Genomic DNA, 19,494 nt, shown 5'->3' on the forward strand with positions numbered 1-19,494 from the left:
GCAAAAGGCCTAACTTCAAATTAATCAAAACTGTTTAAGGTTATAAACTATGATTAAACTATTTGAGATGTAAGTTATCTTTCTCACTGCATATCCGATTTCTTTTAGGATTCACAACTGTATTATTAATGAGCATCTGAAGTTTATTATTTAATGCTGTGAAATAGAAGAAAATATATATTTCTTTCATAATCCACTGACTTTTGATTCATGTAATACTAACAAAATGCTCAAAACTAGTTCCCTTTCCTCTATCCTAGGAGAATCAATTGCCAACTAACATAAAATATAAATTGTTTCAGTGGTTGTTGTCCAAATTGTAAACAAAGTCAGTTAAGGAATGTAAAGATTTTTTTTTTCCAAAAAAAAAAAATATATATACACGTATATGATATATACATATATACAATATATACATATTTACATAAATTGTACAATCTTTGGTATCATTTTACTGAAGGAAAAGATCACATTAATACTTTATAAACATTGTCAAGAAAACTGTAGAGAATTATCACTGAAGACTTTTTATCAAATATCAAATCAAATATCTCATCTCCCAACCTTGCAAGATATTTTCTGTGTCTCAGGTGTTTTTCAATAATGGTTCCTAAACTTTCATCAAAATTTGCCTTATCAGAATGAATTTCCAAATAAGATATTATTGTATTTAAAACTACTGCAGTCAATTCAACGGCTAAAATTTCCACGGAAGTTCTACTAGAAAAACACTGCAACATTGATGATAGCTGAGAAAAAATATGACACTCATACCTTTTCTTATTGGCTGATGAGAGACGGTCAAGAGGCAAAAAAGTTAATTTTGCAGATAATCCACTTGCGCCACCATTTGGATTAATGTTTTTACCTGAATCTGGTCGAATAATTTGGTTACAATCTGACTGGTCAAATTTGTAATTTAAAAGTTTGTGAACAAAATCACCCACTTCTGAAGAAATCATTTTTTTTTCTGTTGCTTTATCTACCATGTGGATTTTTACTAAGCCAGGTTCAGTATCCTTTAAAATGATAATATATAATATTCCATTTTCTTTGCAATGATCCAGAATCTCTTCAAGGCTTATGTTGGAATCATAAACTAGATTTGCCCTAATACCCAAACTCCATAATTCATTTATTATCTTGCATTTCTCTTTCAAAAGTGGTTTCTTTCCAATGGAACAAACAAGAACATCCAGCATGTTTGGAAGGTACTCTTTGTCTTCTAAAAGGGCAAAAACAATTTTTTCCATAGCAATACTTACACCTACTGCATAATGACCAGTTTCACTTAATGTACCTAGCTTAAATGAAGAAACAAGTCTATCAAACCTTCCACCAGCAGCCAGTATATCCAAGCAAGTTTTATTTTTATTTTTTTTAAGATGGCAAGCATACTGAAATATCATGCCAGAATAAATATGAATTCCATGAACTAATCCAAGGTTTATCACCATTGGGCATTTTATTCCAAGCGCTTCAGCAACAATAAGCACATTTTCCAAGTCATGTAATCCTTTTTTCGCTAAAGAACTAATTTCTCCTTTCCTTCTTATAACAGGATGCATCATGCTAGAAATTTTTTGAAATGGTTCTTCAACTTCAATGAATCTAAAGAGAGTACCCACAGCTTGATCAGACATACTTAAATTAAGCAGCTTATTCTGCAACTGCATTTTGCTAATACATTTGTTCACTGGGTCACTAAATATTTGCAGAATCTCACTGTGCTTTTCCTCTGCTATTCCACAGTGCAAGAAAATAGCTTTCAGTAAGGACGTATGATTAAAGCGAATGAAGTAATTTCGAGATTGCAAACTAGCACATTCTGAAATTATTTCTGAAACAACTGTTAACACCTCAGCATCAGGAAAGAAATTTCCAGGAGCTGGTGTAATAATATCAAAGGCAAATTCATACTGTTCCCTAGGATGGAAACCAAACACTTTCTGCTCTCTATATACCTTTTCTAAAACATACCTTTTTAACTGATTAATTTCCCTTCGAGCTACATATCGAGCAAATGGCACACGAAGGTCATATGGCAGCATAACTATATCTCCTCCATGATCCATTACATGTACACATGTTTGGAGTTCATTGTAAATAGCAGACTTTGGCATTAGGGTAGGTACAGAAATGCAGACAGCACCATGCCTACTCATAACTTTTTCTAATATTTCGATTACTGTTCTAAAACTTATTGCAAATTTACTTTTCAGTGGCTGGCTTTTGTAAACACCCATCTCATATGTGAAATCTGCTGCTGGAGTGGTGTCCTGTTGGAACAGGGCAGAAATCATGTGTTTGTAAGCTTTGCTTTGAGGATTAGATACTGTATATCGTAACATATCATTCAGCTCAGCATCTTCTAACTGAAGTGGTGGCAAGTATTCTGAACAAAGTAACTCTACTGAAGAGGGTCGTTTAGAGGCATCATGCTGCAATAGCCACTTTATCAAGTGAACCTGTTCATTTGAGAGATAATCTTCTGAATCTGTTGGAAATGCAATATCTGAGAGCCGAAGATTTGATAATATTTTTATTCGTTCCATAGATGTTGATGGTGTGGGATAGCACATTTCGAAGAAAATTATACCTAGACTGAAAATGTCAACTTTTTGGGTATATGGTATCTTTGAGGAACTAGCAATTAGTTCTGGAGCCACATACAAGGCAGTACCAACTCTTCCCGTTAAATTACTTTCCCCAAAAGGTTCAGAACATGACAGATCTATCTCTGTTTGTGGTACTTCCCCCACACCACTACTTTCCACAATATTGGCTTTGGGTATAATATTTGTTGTAGCCAAACCGAAATCTCCAATTTTTACATGATCATTGAAATCCAAAAAGATGTTTACTGGCTTCAAATCACGATGAATAATGCCTTGCTGATGTATGTGTACAAGGCCCTCAATTATTTCTCTGAACAATCTCCACATACGAGATGCTTCTTTATGAAGTCCATTATCTATGGCTGAGCGTAACGTGCTCTTTTCACAAAGCTCCATCTGAATATACATAAACTGGTAATTCTTTTCTGTTACTGTATGGTCTGAAGTGGTGGAAGCAGTTTCTATGTTAGAAATACTCTTGTTATCTGTTTTCTTCTCTGAAGGATCTGTTTCAAAAATTATGCTATCTGAATTATCAGTCCTTATAAAAAAGGATGTTCCGAACACATCAACATCATCCTCTTCTTCTTCCTCCTCCTCATCGGAAGAACTTGATTCTTGTGGCCTAGAATTATGCTCCTGAGATAAACTCCATTCAACTGATCCTTCAGTTTTTGGTGGTGCTTCTTTTTCTATATCATCATTTAATAAACTGCTATTCTGTTTCTTGTCTCTACCATTAATTTCTACTGAATCTGATGATTTCTGAATGCCATCTGTGGCTCTTTCACTGGTAGCTTCAATCCACGAGTTATAATACCGTACAATATTTTCATGATTAAGTCTTGAAAGTAGTTTGACTTCACGCATAATTTTGCGATTCAGTTGCCTATTAGAAGGATTTAAAAGAATGCGTTTCAAAGCATAAATTCTATCATCTAGCTTATTTTTCACTTTCAGAACATCTCCAAATCCTCCACTACCTAACCACTTAAGGATTTCGAATTCACTCTGCACTCTTGAATTGCTACACACTTCATTTGTAAATGTTGGTGGCAAGAAGGTCTCTTCTTTTTCTAGTAATTCATCTTTCAGTTCAATATCTTTTGAAAGTGGATGGCAAATAGATACTTCAAGGAATGGGTGAGTTAAAAGCTGCTGTGCTGTCCATCGCTTCTGCTCATCAGGTAATAAGCATTTATTTAAAAAGTCTCTAAAGTTAGGATTTAACGAAGGAATTTTTGGTACAATGTCCCTAATATGACAGCCAGTGCTAAGTGAAAGCAAAACAATTCCTAATCGATAGATATCACTTTTCTTGCCTCCTCTTCCTAATGATGGAAGACTATCAACTTCTGTTTGATTAGTTGCAGACTTATACAAGTCATGAATTCGTTTGTCCAAACTATAATCAGCTACTTGAATAAGGCCACAATTATTGATAAAAACACTTGTATCTCTTAAGTTCTTGTGAACAACAGAATTATCGTGTAAATAATGCAAAGCTTCAATAATACCAATAGAATAATGCCTTATTAAGGGAAGATCAAGAGGGATTGCTTTAGAAAGGAAATGGGCCAAGGTGCATCCATTAACATATTCCTGTAATATATAAATAATTATTTTATCTTTCTCCAGAATATAATTCATCCCAAGGTAATGAACTAAATGCTTATCACTAAGTTTATTTAATGATCTAAATTCCTGTTCAATATTTGAAACTTGCTTTACATAGTTTTCAAATTCTTTCTGTTTAAGATCATGTTTGTTGCACAACTGGTTTATTTTCAAAATCCATTCAGTTACAATTACAAGTTCTCCTGTAGCAAGATCCATACCAGCATATGTAATGCATCCTCTTGGACTTTGGGAGCCCAAACAAGATCCTCTTTGTATACTTCTTTCCTTATTTCCTTTGCTATAAAAAGTTAAAACAGGAGTCTTGCCATAGGAACAAGAGTCATCCTTAGATGCTGATATACTAAGGCTTCTACTACGATGCTCAGTATATTTTACAGGACTATTTGTTTCTCTGTCAGAATATTTTAGCTTTTCTATAACTATTTCTGGACTTACTGCCTCATCTTCTGTTTCTCTGTCATCACTCATCTTCCTTGTTTTTCTCTTTTTTTTGGCTGCCTCTTTTAAAACTTCTTGCTTTCGAATCATTTCTTCTTGTATTGCTCTTATTTCTTTTTCTTCTTTCTGTTTCAAAGCTTGTGCTTGTTCTTCTTCCATCCTTCTACGGTTGGAGACCATTTCCTCATAAAAAGACTTAAATGGAGGTTTATTATGCTGATGTAGGAAGTTTTGAATATGTTGAGCCAATTCTAATATCATTACTTCACCTTTTTGTTTTTGTGCTATTTGAATTAATTCTAATTTTAATTCATCCAATTTTTGTGCTGATAAACCCTTGGAATTTTTAATATCAATCTCTGGGATTTTTTTGGGATATTCTTTAGAGCACCTCACATAGAGGTCAGCTTGAACATAAGCTTCTTTGTTCATTGACATACTCTGTAATGGCTGAAGTGTTATTTCAATTTCCAGAGGAGTCCATGTCTTCCACGCAGCCTTCTTTCGCATATCCCTCATATCATCCATAAATACAGCATAGAGAACCTGTAGCTCATTTTCCTGTTGTTCTTGAATGTCATCTTTCTCAAATCCTGCATTCATGATGTTTATTGCAAATGGCCAAGGAGGCGTAACTTGATCCTATCCTGCAATGAAATAGAGAAAATTATATTTTAAAATTAAATGTGCAATAATTTTAGCATATAAGTTTATTTTACATCATGTAAGAGTTTCAATGGGGCATGTGATGTCTTCATGTCAACCAAAAATGATGCTGAATTTTCATCAAAAATAGTAATGACAAAGAGTAAAAAAAAAAAAAAAAAAGTACAGGTATCCCTCGATGTCACCACGTATATCAAAATCGCATTAATCAAATCTAATAATCAATGGTAAAAAGTACAATTCGTCCCTGATCAATTACTGTACTAATAGTTCGTTTCATATGGTACTCTTTTGGGAAGATAAAAAATGAATGCAAAGTAAATGTTTAATAAATACTTGTGTACCTACATTAGTTACTGTAATTTTTTTTAATCAAAAGAAGTTATAAAGAGTCGTTTGAACAGTTTTAGTTTTTTTCTTATTGGCATAAATTCTACGATAACAAGCAAAATGACTCTCCAGTCATTTTGCAAAATGACCTCGGCAAACAAGCATTCTTCGATTCTAAACAATTTCAAGAAGATCGTTGTCACTGAAATCTTTTGAATTTGAATCCAATAATTCTTTAACATCTTCTGCATCAACACTATCAAAACCGAGGTCTTCATCAATTGCAACAATTTCTTTGACCACGTTGTTCACAGGATTTTGAAAACAACCTAAGTCATTAGCGCATTCTGGCAGAAGGTTTTTCCAAACAGCTTTCATGCAACTAGAAGACACTTGCTCCCATGAGTCACGAATGTTCTCAATTGAGTGTTTAATGTTAAATTTTTTCCAAAATTCATGGAGCATAATCACATTTTCTCCCGTTGTTGTTTCTACTGCCTTTGAGAACGTCTTTTTAAGAAAATAGGCTTTGAAAGTTGCAATGACACCCATGTCCATGGGTTGTAGCAATGATGTCGTATTTGGTGGGAAAAATAAAACTTTCACATTCTCACACAGATCATTAAGAGAATTTGAATGACCACGAGGCTAGCAGCCTTGTGGCGTGAGCATGATTTTGTGTGGTAAATTTATTTAAAGGCGCGTTAATCAAAACTCTTGCTGCGTATTTTGAGGAATTGCCACAATAAATACACTTTTAAGGTAACCTTTATTATCAAGATTAATACAAAATAGTTTACAGGTGCATTGTAACTGCAGTAGACATGCATTTAAAAGTTCCTTGAATTTTATGTATAGGAGCTTCTTTCTATAACCTTCATATAACTATTTTTATCTAAACTGGACAATTTGATTTTTCCACTCTGCATAAACTAAAGTTTATATGTAATAGTTAGTTTTATTACATATAAACTAAATAAGACTATTACATATAAACTAAAGTTTATATGTAATAGTCTTTCCACCCGCTCGGGTCTGGGTTAGTCCCGAGCAGGTGGAAAGAGAGGAAAATAGTTCCACTGCATAAAGGTGGTTCCAAGACTGCTGTTATAAATTACCGACCGATTAGCATATCAGGAATCATTGTCAAGGTCTTAGAGAAATTAGTCAAGAAAAGAATACAGGATTGGATAGATGAAAATGGAATATTGTATGGGGGACAACATGGTTTTGTGAAGGGTAGATCATGCCTCAGTAACTTGCTCACGTTTTATAACACAGTGACGGCTGAACTGGATAAGGGTAATGGGTTTACAGTGATACTACTGGACCTTGCCAAGGCCTTTGATAGGATACCACATGGAACCCTAATCAGTAAACTGGAGCAGATGGGGATAGATATAGGGTTGGTGAGATGGATAAGAGGGTGGTTGAAGGAGAGATATCAAAGAGTGGTTTATTCAGGAGTGGAGTCTAAAAGACGTCTTGTGACTAGTGGAGTGCCACAGGGCTCTGTTCTTGGACCACTGCTTTTCAATTTGTTCATCAATGATATTGGAAAGAATCTGAGAGTAAGTGTTCACTTGTTTGCTGATGATGCAAAGTTGGGTAGAGCAATTGTGAGTGCACAAGATGTCAAAATTTTACAGGATGATTTGGATAGTTTGGAGGACTGGGCTAGGAAAAATGGATGTGAATTTAATGTGGCAAAGTGTAAGGTTATGCACTTTGGGGTGAAAAGAATAGCAGCAGTATATCGCATTGGTGGAATCATACTCCAGGAGATTGATGAGGCCAGGGATTTGGGAGTGTTGGTGGATAGGGAGTTGAAGTTTAGGGGGCACATTGCAAAAGTAACTAAAACAGCTCACCAAATCACTTGGCTTCTGAAAAATACTTTAACATGCAGAGACGAACAAGTTGTTGTTCCTCTGTATTGAGCCTTGATAAGACCCCATCTGGACTTCTGTGCCCAGCTATGGGCACCAGGGTTTCTTCGTGATGGGGAGGAAGTGGAGAGGGTCCAGAGACGAGTGACCAAGATGATAGCAGGTCTGTGGAATGAACCTTATGAGAATAGGTTGAAGATTTGTGGGTTGCAGAAATTGGAAAATAGGCGAAGGAGGGGTGATATGATTGAGACATTCAAATTACTGAAGGGTTTTTATAAGATTGATCCAGAAGATGTTTTCGAAAATATGACTGGTGGTGGGAGGACTAGGGGCCATGCATGGAAGCTGGGCAAGAGCGTGGTTGACAAGGGTGTTAGAGCTAGGTTCTTTACTTGGAGAGTGGTAAATGAGTGGAATAAGCTTCCAGAGTCTTTTGTGGGTGCTACGACCGTGAATGAGTTCAAGGCAAGGTATGATAGATACTGTGTGAATGTTGAATAGTTGTTCTTGACATGATGTTAGGGCCTCCCTCGATGAGTCTGTCGACTCCTTGGAGTTTCCCGGAACAATAATAATAATAATAATATATATATATACGTGAATGTCAAACCTGAGATACCCGAGCTAGACCTGATCTTACTTCCTACAATATACGCTTGGTATATTATAACTGTAAACTGGTCTTCTATTCTTCTTTCTTTTACTCTCTCTCTTACTTCTTATCCCCCCCCCCCCCATGCATGCTATTAGAGCAATCAAGGGCAAAGGAGTGACTTTACTCTCAAACTATATTTTCCACTACCTACTAAAAAAAGGCAAGCCTAGTTGCCGCAAGGTGGCAGCCCCACCACTAGAGGTGCCATCTCAGTAATAATGTTATAACCAAATCCAAAACTCTTGAACCTCATGTTCCTTCTACTACATGTTGCCTAAGACATTTATCCCTCATGAATTTCAGCAATTCCATTCCCTTATTATTACATGCAGTTTCCCCTTCCCAGTTTATACTGCTACAGCTAAAATCTCCCATAACCATCATTCTTCTTGCACCTGCCAAACTCAACTGCTTAAACATCTCCTGCTCTTCAACCTCTATGTTCCTTGGCTTGCAGCAACACCCCACTAAATATCCTGTCCTGCCCACCTCTACCTCACACCATATGCTTTCAAAACCATTAGTGCCATTGCCTTCCAAATCCTCCACTTTGAGAGGACGTAACTCATCACTTTTCATAGGAAGTACTCCAATACTACGTCTGCCCTTCCTATCCTGCCAAAAAATGGTACATCCTGCTACTTCTATTACTGTCAGTATATCATCAACCATGTCTCAGAGATCCCAATAATTTTTGGACAGGCCAATGCTATAAGTGCCACTAATTCATCTCCTTTATTCCGGATACTCCTGGCATTAGTATAAAGAATCAAAGCATTGTCAATGTTTCTATACCTATCATTATCTCCTCCAGACTCCACTGTATTCAGCATTACCTGATTTATTACCCCCCCCCTTTCTCCCAAGCACCTATTCCAACAAGAGGCCACCCAGTTACCATCCACCCTGATAATTCTAGTTTCCCTACAATTGACACACCAACTTGTTCAGAGAACAACATTCTCTCCAGATGCTTATGTTCTTTCTCATTCAAATGCAAGTCATCTCTCGCATATAGTTCCTCTTTATCCTCCAAGCATCCATGTATTCCAAGCCTCTCTTTTGACACATTCTGGCTATTATACTATTCATTACTGATGTTCTTCTCCACAGCTCTGCATTATCATACCTGGGCAACATACACACACACACACACCCTATCCTCCCTCTCTCGGTCTTCTCCCATACAACCTGAAGTACGAACCTCAGATCTCTTGCCACCCAATTCACACAGCCTCTCACTTGTCTCAGTGGTTCTCCTATTCTCTCCTCTTCTATCATTTCCTTTCTTTTAGTGTTGCATAGTGATCAGCATTCATTTTGGAAATTATGGACTTTACAACCGTGTTATAAATAACTGATTTTAATTTCCCGACGTTTCGACCTTCATATTAAGATCATCATCTGGAGTATATACAAATATACAAGGACAAGCTGAGTTACATTTCACACAGTATGCTAAAGAAACAATGATTCGATCACCAGTTATTCTACTGGCATGACCTCTAATGAAACTAATAAAAAAAAAAAAAAACAGATAAAATTAATTAATTAATTATTTAGAAACTACATCAAAGCTAAATTCTATTTAAGATAACATAAGAGAAACATTCTTTCATATAGATAGTTTTCTTACAGTAACAATGATGTCCTATTTTTAACATGACAAATGTAAAAACTCGATGTAGCTTAAAAATACCAAAGCGCTTTACATCGATTTTTACAGAGGTCAAGTCCCATGAGAATATTGTAAAATTAACCTTGTTTGTCTCTGTACATTTTGTGCTAGATATTGTAAATAACCTTTTAGAAATTAACTGTATATACTCCTTTAACAAGAATATTTTAGAGTGTTAAAAACAAAAGCATTGTTTTGCTGCCGGAATGTTGTATAATAGCTCTCTATGAGGGTATAAGAAAGGTTGTTTACAACTTTTATGTATGAGAATGTGCTTACAAGCTCTACACATAAACACTTCCAAAGTCAGTCTAAAAGGTTCAAACAACTTTCTGCTGGCCGGCAACTTATGATCAAAAAGGTGCATGGCCGAGAACAAAGAGCAGGTTGAACTTAAAAGAAAATGAAAGAGTCATGCTGAATTCTTAGGGGGATTACAACCCTTCATGCAAGGTCTGAGAGAAGGCATAATAAAAAGGGACAGAGCTGAGCATAAGTAGCTTCCAGTCGTCAGCAGAGTCATCAGAAGTTGGAACCAGAGCAGTGGCAGCAGAGAAGGAGGAGAGGCAAGGCCCCAGTTACCAAGAGGAGTGTTCAGGTCTAGTTGCCGAGAAGAGAGAGGGATCCCATTCGAGAGTCAAAAGAGAGAGTTTGCGGCAGTTACAGTTATTGGAGGTGACAATTAGAGTTATTGGAGATGGCAGATAAAGGAGCCAGTCATCCAGGCAGTACGGTGAGCCCAAGAAGGAAAAAGGCCAATGTAAATGTAAATTACCTGAAGCAACTTCGCTTGGAAGTTTTTTTTTCCCGGCGTGAGAGAACAACCTTTTGCCGGAGCTGTACGAGTACCGTAGGTTGCAGCCCGCTATTTCCCGACAAGATACTGCTGATGCCAGACATTCCTGAAGGAAGCTCGAGATCTAAGATGAAAGAATTGCAATTCAACTTTTTGTGCAAGTTCTTTGACTGAATGTGCAATACGAGCCTTTGTAAGTTCCTTACTTTTGTACAATTCCTTTTATAACTTATAGATGGACTATTAAGAATTTGTTTAATAGTAATAAGAAGTGTCCTTAAAAGAATCAATTGGCATGTTGGAAGCTGATGTCAAAATTGTAAAAATAACTTAATAGAGAGTTAGCTAACCTCTTTGCAAGTAAACTAGGAGTTGAATAAGTTGAAATTGTAAGCAGAGAGTAAATAAGTTTTTGAGTTAAAGAGATTATTTAGTGTTGAAGTAAAATGGTTCTAATTTTATGCTAAAGATTTTTATATATGGATAGAGAAAGCAATCTCCCTATTGTTTAATTCATGTATAATATGTAAATAAATGTGTTTTAAGTATTTGTTAAAAGAGTGCTGCCTGATTCTTTATTTTACAACTGCACTGTTTCTAAAAATAATCAGACTTGTGAGTGGGAAACAATTAAGGCAATAAAAGCGCAGTTTAGTTACTTACGAACCACGAACGTTTATGTAAACTTTGTTGAAGGAATTTATGCTAGTAAGAGAGAGAGAGATCTACCGAATGTTTTACGAAGTCTTATGCCGATGTAGATATACTGACGGTGCAGTCTCAATAAATAAATTTTCAGTGTTCTTAGGCATACGACTAGTAAATAGTACACAGTACAATAAGTGAGAAAGGTTACGAGAGAAAAAGCATGCACAGCTAATTAGATATAGAGATAGAGTAAAGATATCACTTTATATAATAGGCAAATAATGCAGCAGACAGTAAATATTACACAATTGTTATATTAGATTTAAGATTCTGGATTATCTAGTCCTATTTATAGTTAACTCTTATGGAGAAAGGTTCCGTGGGTAGAATATGTGCCTTCCATATGCTTGGGATTTTTAGACCATCTTTCATTGGGGTGGTTGATAAGAATCTCACAGGCTTCCTTAAATTTATGTTCATACCATGTTTTGGTGTGATATAAACAACTGGTGCTTTTCTAGTCAATTCTATGCAAAGTGTTCAGGGCATGATCAGAAAGGCCAGCTTCACCATAGTTATTATATTTAATGTGTCATTTATGTTCCTTTTGTCTGATAGGAATTGTGCATCCTGTTTCCCCTATATATGGTAGATTATAGGTGCAATAAATACGGTATACTCCAGGGGTGAACCAGCGGAGGGAGTGGGTCTTTGGATGAGTTGAGTAAACTTTTTAATTATAATTTTATTGTAGTCTGGTTAATCTTTGTTTTTTGTTGAGGGTCTTGTAGAGAATTTGTTAATAGTGTTTTGGCTGTAACCATTTTTTAGAAAAGTATTGCTGGTAACTTTAAATTCGTCTTTCAGCGCTTGTTCATTGGAGCAGATCTTCAAAGCCCTGTTTTTTTTTTAAAGTATTAATGATACCTAGTTTTTGCATTGGGTGGTGGTAGGAGTTTATGTGTATATATAGGCCAGTATGTATCGGTTTCCAGTAAACAGTGAAGGAAAGACTGCCAGAAGGAAGACGTGTGACAAGTGTATCTAGAAACGGAAGTGTATTCTAGATATGCTTGTCACACGTCTTCCTTCCTTGTTGTTGTTGTTTGCAGTCACCTAATCTCTTCTTTCGTGTTTCTCAATTCATTCCTGAGACATTCCACTTCCTCTCTCTCTCTCTCTCTCTCTCTGCAAGCTATGTACTCTTGCTTGCCATTCTTCCTCCAATGTAACACCATCTTTGAAAACTTCACAATGTTTCAAACTTACCATACGCCCTACTTTTAATTGTTCATCCACATTCTGCTCGTTATCCTCACACTCGATCCCACTACTCAGTATTCTCCAGTTTCTGAAGTAATGCTGCACAAAGTTCTTCCCATTTTCTACATATATGTACTCCCCAATCTCTCACTTGCCACATATCTAATTGTCAAGATGCATACATGTCACAAGCACCGAATACCATAAAATCCCATAGTATGCTGTGTAAGATGTAGTCCTTAAATGGGGAGGGACTTGATGTTACTGAAATGGAATTTAAATCCAGGTCTTTCCAACCAAAGGGCATTGTCAATACTGACTAAGCTACAGAGGCTTGCCATCTCAGCTTTCTCTATTTAAAAACTATTTTTAATGAGTTTGGTTGTGTTACAAGTACAGTATCTGACTTATAAAGTACAACCACATTTCAGTATTTTTATCTAAGCCATACTGTATGTATAAGTTAAGATTCATCAAAGGTGGTTCAGCCACCTCATAGTCTATAATAACTTGCATTTAACATATAGCAAGTTGAAAGTTTTTTTTTTTTAACTTGGTTATACTACAAATTAAAGATACCAAGAAATTATATTCTTGGTTTTAATCATTTATCTAAGTGTAAGCAAACAAAATTTGAATGTGAAATAACTTCATGCCTCAGCTACTTGTATATAGAGGCTAATGACTTCACAACAATTGCCTTAGTATCCCATGATACAATGCACACATCCTTACAGACATGTATAATGCTATGCATTATGGGAAGGGCCACTACCCAGAAGTGATACCAAGGTTAAAGTAATGCAGAAGTCATATTTCCATATAAAAGTAATCAAAAGGTATCACTTCTGGGTCTGGCTCCCACTGATGAGACTTCAATAAAGGTCGAAGCTGGTCTGGATTGTGGCCCTTCCCATAATGCATAGCATTATACATGTCCGTAAGGATATGTGCATTGCATTATAGGATACTAAGGCAACTGATGTGAAGTCATTAGCCTCTATATACAAGCAGCCAAGGCATGAAGTTATTTCACATGCAAATTCCTTCATACAACTTCAATGTGGACCTTGCTCTCTGATCATCCTCCTGCATCAATACTAATACTTTCATCGTACATTACGAAAATGCCACATGTGTTTGCAAGATGAAAAACTTATCACCTCTGGCTAATAAATTTCTCTTAATCGTATCACTTCTTTCCTTCTTATCTCCTAAGCTCGCCAAGTTCTTATTCCCTTAATTTACCCTCATAATCAACATAGCAGTCATGATGCTTCTCGATGGTTATTACCATCCAATTGGTTGTAAAGGACATATATTTGATTCTTGTCACTGATGTGAGGAATGTTCCTTAAAAAGTTCCTTCCTCTCACACCGAGTATCTGACTCCATGGAGGTCAGATGTTAATAATAATATTATTATTAATATTATTATTGTTAATAATAATGAAGGGGTGTGTGTGTGAAATTCTGCAGTGCCTCTGAGTTTTTTCATAACTGGTAGCCTTGGTACCTGCTTACAGTCACTAATCCAGGTTCTCCCCCCCCCCCTCCAAATTAAGGCTTAATATTCTAGCTCCTAATTCAGGTGCTAGACCTGTACTGCAGGTTTTCCTAATTAGGCAATCCTTTCCCCCCCTACACAAGTCCTGATTCCCTATTCTTTATACTTCTAACCACCACCTTGCATTTAGGTCCATTATACATCCCAATTTTCTTACCCAATTTCATCGTACATTACGAAAATTGCACTTGTGTTTGCAAGATGAAAAACTCATCACCTCTGGCTAATTCACCTTCAGTTAAATAACACTTCTTTTCAAGAAATGTTCCTTAAATCAGCAACAAGAATCGTATGTCTTTTACAACCAACAGATGCAGGTGCATCATCTAACTGTAATAGAGATATTACAGTCAGATAATGCAAAACCTATGCAAAGTAGTCTAGATGTGGAATGCTCAGTACCTTACACACTGGCACAAATGTCTTTATCTCAACTTGTCAACATACCTTCTCATTATAGCAACAAACTGCTGAGTAGCAGTCAATACTTTTGTGATGTATCCCTGAACTTCATCTTATCTGCTATCCTGAGATCATTTTTCTCTTCCACTTCCTGGAGTGTAATTCCAGTATCATTACTGATGTGCTGGAGCCAGCTGTTAAACCAACAATGACTATAAACTGCATGCACTTCAATCCACAATGGCTAGTAACCTTTAGACTATGAGTTTGTATATGGCAATATAGAAATTTGAACTGGGATGTGATTATTTTGGCATCTTTTATGCTTCCTTTCCCCACTCCTTCCCTAGTTGGCAGTCTGTGTAAGGATATCTCTACTAGCAATTTTACAGGAATATTATTTTTCAATACACACTTAATTTTTACTGGGCCACTTCTTAAGGTAATGATATTCTCAAACTTGATCTCTGTCAAAGATTTTGCCATTCTAGAATTGTCATGAACCTAATAAGGTCATTATCCTAAGAAGAAAGGGGAGGGGGGGGGGTTGTCATTCTCACAAGGAGAGAACCCACTGCATTTTCTTAGTAAGAAATTGTTGAAAATTTATCAGCACATCCCTGAGTAGAGTTCTTGCCAAAATATAAAACTTCAATACTTAAACAGATACTTCCCCCCCACTCCATCGACAGTGTCAGTCTATCCAAATTTTTATCAGCCTTCTAGCAGTGGTAACTGCACAAACTCTGCCAATTTCCCAAATTTATACTTCATGCCTTCACAAGTATAGGTAATGACTACAGAATGTTTTGGGTGAGTTTTATATGTTTGTAATGGAAGGAGGGGGGGGGGGGGGAAACAGAGAACCTGGAAGAAAACTAATCCTACATCCAGTAGCATACTCAGGGTCTAATCTTGGGGGGAGGGAACCCCAAGTTGAGTAGACAATTTAAATACACACTACGCATTGCATACGACCTATGACTGAGCATCTGCAATGATCGCTAATTTATAAGAGTAGTATAGAAATAGAAGACACGAAACAACATAAATAAAAAAATGAATTTTAATTTGGAAAAGATTTTTTGAAAATTTGTTTTCCTTTTTCTTTGGAGGGGGGGGCAGGGCCCCTTAGGTATACAATTTAACATTGCTTCTTCTAGATGCCCCTTAACTATCTCCCAATTATTATTAATTCTCTTGCAGGAATTTATACCATGGATGGCACAGGTTCATGCTTTGTTGTAAGTTTGTCATAATCACCTGCCTTGTAGGTGATTCCACATATCCTCCTTGATAGAATATTCTTCATTTTACAATCTTTTAAATGAAAACTGCATGGTGACTTTCTCCAATAAGAGACAATGTGGCCAATTTTATTATAGATGGCTTTTCTGATCCTACGACCAGGTTCAATACTCTTGCATCCTAAGTCTCCTCGAACACATTGCCTAAAGTCGTTATCCCTCAGTAAGAAAATAAATTCCATTTACTTCCTGCCATGTGATCTCCATAGTTGTCCCTATAATATCACTTTACTGCACTCATTGTACTAATTTGCTTATGTACTTCTTCTAGGTCATCCCTGGATCCCCTTCCCCCAGCCTATAGCAGCAACCAACCATATATTTTGTTTTTATTGGCCTTGATCTCATACCAGGCTGCTTCAAATGAACAACCACCCTCCCACCTATCTACTATTATTTTTGGTTGCAATTCATCTGCTATCATCAGGAGTATCTCTACCCTCATTCTGTCTTCTCTATCTGCTCTAAAAATACTAAACTCTTCTTTTAAATTCTATCCCTGCAACTACATCATCTACTGTTAGCCAAGTCTCACTGTCTATAACTTTTGGCAACGTTGCATTATCCAATACCAAAAACTCCTTTCTCTTGTTCCTGATACTTTTGCATTAGTATACAGAAATTGCAGTGACCCTTTAGGCCCAAACAACCTTTACTCCCTGAATTGATCACCCTATTAGCATTTTTGCTTGAGACTAGATTCCGCACATGTTAATCACTCTCACACTCAATGGTCTCATGGATGCACACTTGCATCCACCCTAATTGCTTAAGTACTAATTTAACGATTTAAGCGGCCAAATATTTTTTCTGGCTTTCTACTGTACCAAACAGCAGGAACATATCTGTTATAATATCAAATGTGGAATATTTTTATTTACTGATCCATTTCAATTTGAAACTTTGAGGTTCAAGCCAACTGTATGAAAAAAGACCTGCTTGATATCCGTAAACCACATATCGCCCATTCTTGCAAGGTAAAGAAAGTCGACAGTATTATTATAACAAAATATTCGCTATAATAATTATACGGAATATCAGGCTTTTATTGTTGTCCTATCATTAACGGAAGGTCAAAATTCGAGCCTCTTCCAAAGATTTGATGGAATATATACACTATATGCAATTATTATTATGTGACACCTCCAGGGAGTCCTAAGACTCATCGAGGGAGAGTGTGCCAACAGCATCGAACGATTGAACTCCGTCCAACTACTAACCGCGCTCAAACTTGCTTAAGCTTTTAGTAACAGAGGCTCTACCAATCGACCAACCTTTGCTATCATAAAATCGTATCCCTCCCGTGGTACACGTGCAATGACCCACTTCACGTCCGTAAACTTATGCAATGGTCAATCACTTCATAAGCATGGTCCAGATATCAAAGTGTTCATTCAAGCTCATTACATACTAGAAAACTGTTCCCTAAATGCACTGACAACTTACCCACAGCTGAATATATGATCCCCCCCCCCACGACAAAGCGACAAATCTTAATACATCACATACCAACATACAGTATTAGTAATTTAATAAACACCTCTGCGCTGTGCAAAACTTTCATTCGCATAAATTAATGTGTAGAAACTACTTACTTTCCTAATCTTTACATATTAATGTCCTGTAAAATATATGCATAGTGCCAGAAAGCACCAATGATACCGTACCCTTCACATTGTGAATATTATTTTCAAAACAGGAAGGCCAACACAACTACCTCTTAATTACTATATTTGTTTTACTATAACATGGATATAAAATAAATCTTGGCGTTGTAATCATTGTTTGCACATGATTTTTAAACCTTTCGTTAAATCCTCGATATAGATCAAAAATTCTACATTTTTATTTCACAGGGGAATATGTAACAATAAGTAACTGTCATCTTAAAGCAAATATAATGAAAAGATGTTGGAAGTTTTTTCCCACTTGGTTAGGCTATAATAAATTTAGTTTAATGATTAAACTAAATTTATTATTTGTTTAATTATTAACTATTTTTTAATATTTATATTTATTAATATTTATTAATGCTTATATTGTATATCTATTAATTAATGTTTAATTATTTATTATATGTTTTAAAGGATTAAACTTTAATCCTTTATCCAAGTGTAAGCAAATAAAGTTTGCGCCTGAAGTATCTTCAGGACTAAGGCAACTCGTGATAGACGTGGTCTAAGCTCTCATCACTTGTCTTAGTATCTCCCATAATGAAAAGCACATCTCCTTGCGGACATGTCTCGTCAGTGGGAGCAGACCCAGAAGTGGCGATACTAAGACGCAAGACGTTGCTGACTATAAGGGTGAAGCAAAATGCTTTTATAATCCCTGCTATCTGATAAGGTTGCTGTGTGAGGAAAAGTTTATGAGCTAAGTGCTCTTCCTGAGTGGGTGCGATTTAAAGATCTTCATTTGGAAGTAGGATGGCCTTGGGTCTCCTATATGTGGAGAAGTCTGTTTCATCATAATTTGCTGCTTGTTGCACTAATTCATTTGGATGTAAAGAGGATGCTGAGAAGAACTTTACTGCCGAAGACTGCAGGAAAGAGTAGATGTAGGGGATATTTGTATCCAGGTGGAGTTGGACATTTCTGACATACCATGGTGCGTTTAAGATCATGCGGAGACATTTGTTTTGCACTCTCTGTAGTTTGAGGATATTTGTACTTGAGGTGTGTCTCCTGGCTGGAGATGCATAAGTAATAATGGGTCGAATCATCAACTGGTAAAAGAGCAGTTTCATTTTAGTATCCAGCTTGCTATTCCTATTGATAAGAGGGTAAAGCTGTGCAATGACCCTTGATGCTTTTGTACATGAGGCTTTTATATGTGGACTGAAGGTTAGTTTTCTGTCCAGCAGTACACCCAGATATTTGGCTTCTGCTTTCCAGGGAATCTTGATATTAAATAGGAAGATATCATCTTTTGGAGATATTGAGTTATTAGTGAAGAGCATGGCGATTCTCTTCTGAAGGTTTACTTGCAATCTCCATTCCGAGAACCAGTGCTCTAATCTCTGAAGGTTTACTTGCAATTTCTTGGTGACAGGGTGCGGTTTAATAGATCTGGTTAGTGTAGCTCTGTCGTCTGCGTATAGGGCAATGATGGATGACATTGGATTGTGCGGAATGTCCGCCATATAAATCGTGTAAAGTATCGGTGCCAGTAGAGACCCTTGAGGCACTCCTGCCAAGATGTGTTGCTGGGTAGATAATATATCATTTAGTTTGATTTGCATTCGTCTGTTGCTAAGAAATAGCTTTATAATTTGGACTAGATCTAATGGAATGCCAGCTAAAATCAACTTGTATAGTAGTCCAAAGTGCCATAATTTGTCGAACGCCTTTCTAAATCAAGAAAAACTGCTCCAGTGTATCGGTGCCAATTGTAACTTGTGGTAATGAATTCGATTAGTCTATGAATTTGTCGAGTGGTACTGTGAAACTGGCGAAAACCAAACTGTTCTGAAGGAAGGATATTTAATTTTTTTACTGAAAATTGAATTCTGGAAAGGATAGCTTTTTCTGCTATTTTGCCCAAATTAGAAATCAGACTTATGGGACGATAACTTTGAGGCTGGTGAGGATCCT

At 36.4% G+C, this 19,494-nt stretch overlaps 1 protein-coding gene across 1 annotated transcript; it reads right to left on the reverse strand.

The window, feature by feature from the left end:
- Window positions 1-389: 389 nt before the first annotated feature.
- Window positions 390-17,734, reverse strand: Gcn2 (eukaryotic translation initiation factor 2 alpha kinase Gcn2). The gene is made up of 2 exons (XM_090407468.1): window positions 17,497-17,734; window positions 390-5,344 (listed from the first exon to the last, which is right to left on the reverse strand). Exon 2 carries the CDS (start codon window positions 5,298-5,300, stop codon window positions 468-470), a length of 4,833 nt encoding a protein of 1,610 aa, XP_090263594.1. The 5' UTR covers window positions 5,301-5,344; window positions 17,497-17,734; the 3' UTR covers window positions 390-467.
- Window positions 17,735-19,494: the final 1,760 nt, after the last annotated feature.

Source organism: Typopeltis vanoorti, chromosome 2 (genome assembly GCF_054136105.1).
Source record: "Typopeltis vanoorti isolate ZY-2024b chromosome 2, IOZ_Tvanoo_1.0, whole genome shotgun sequence".
NCBI lineage: Eukaryota > Metazoa > Arthropoda > Arachnida > Uropygi > Thelyphonidae > Typopeltis > Typopeltis vanoorti.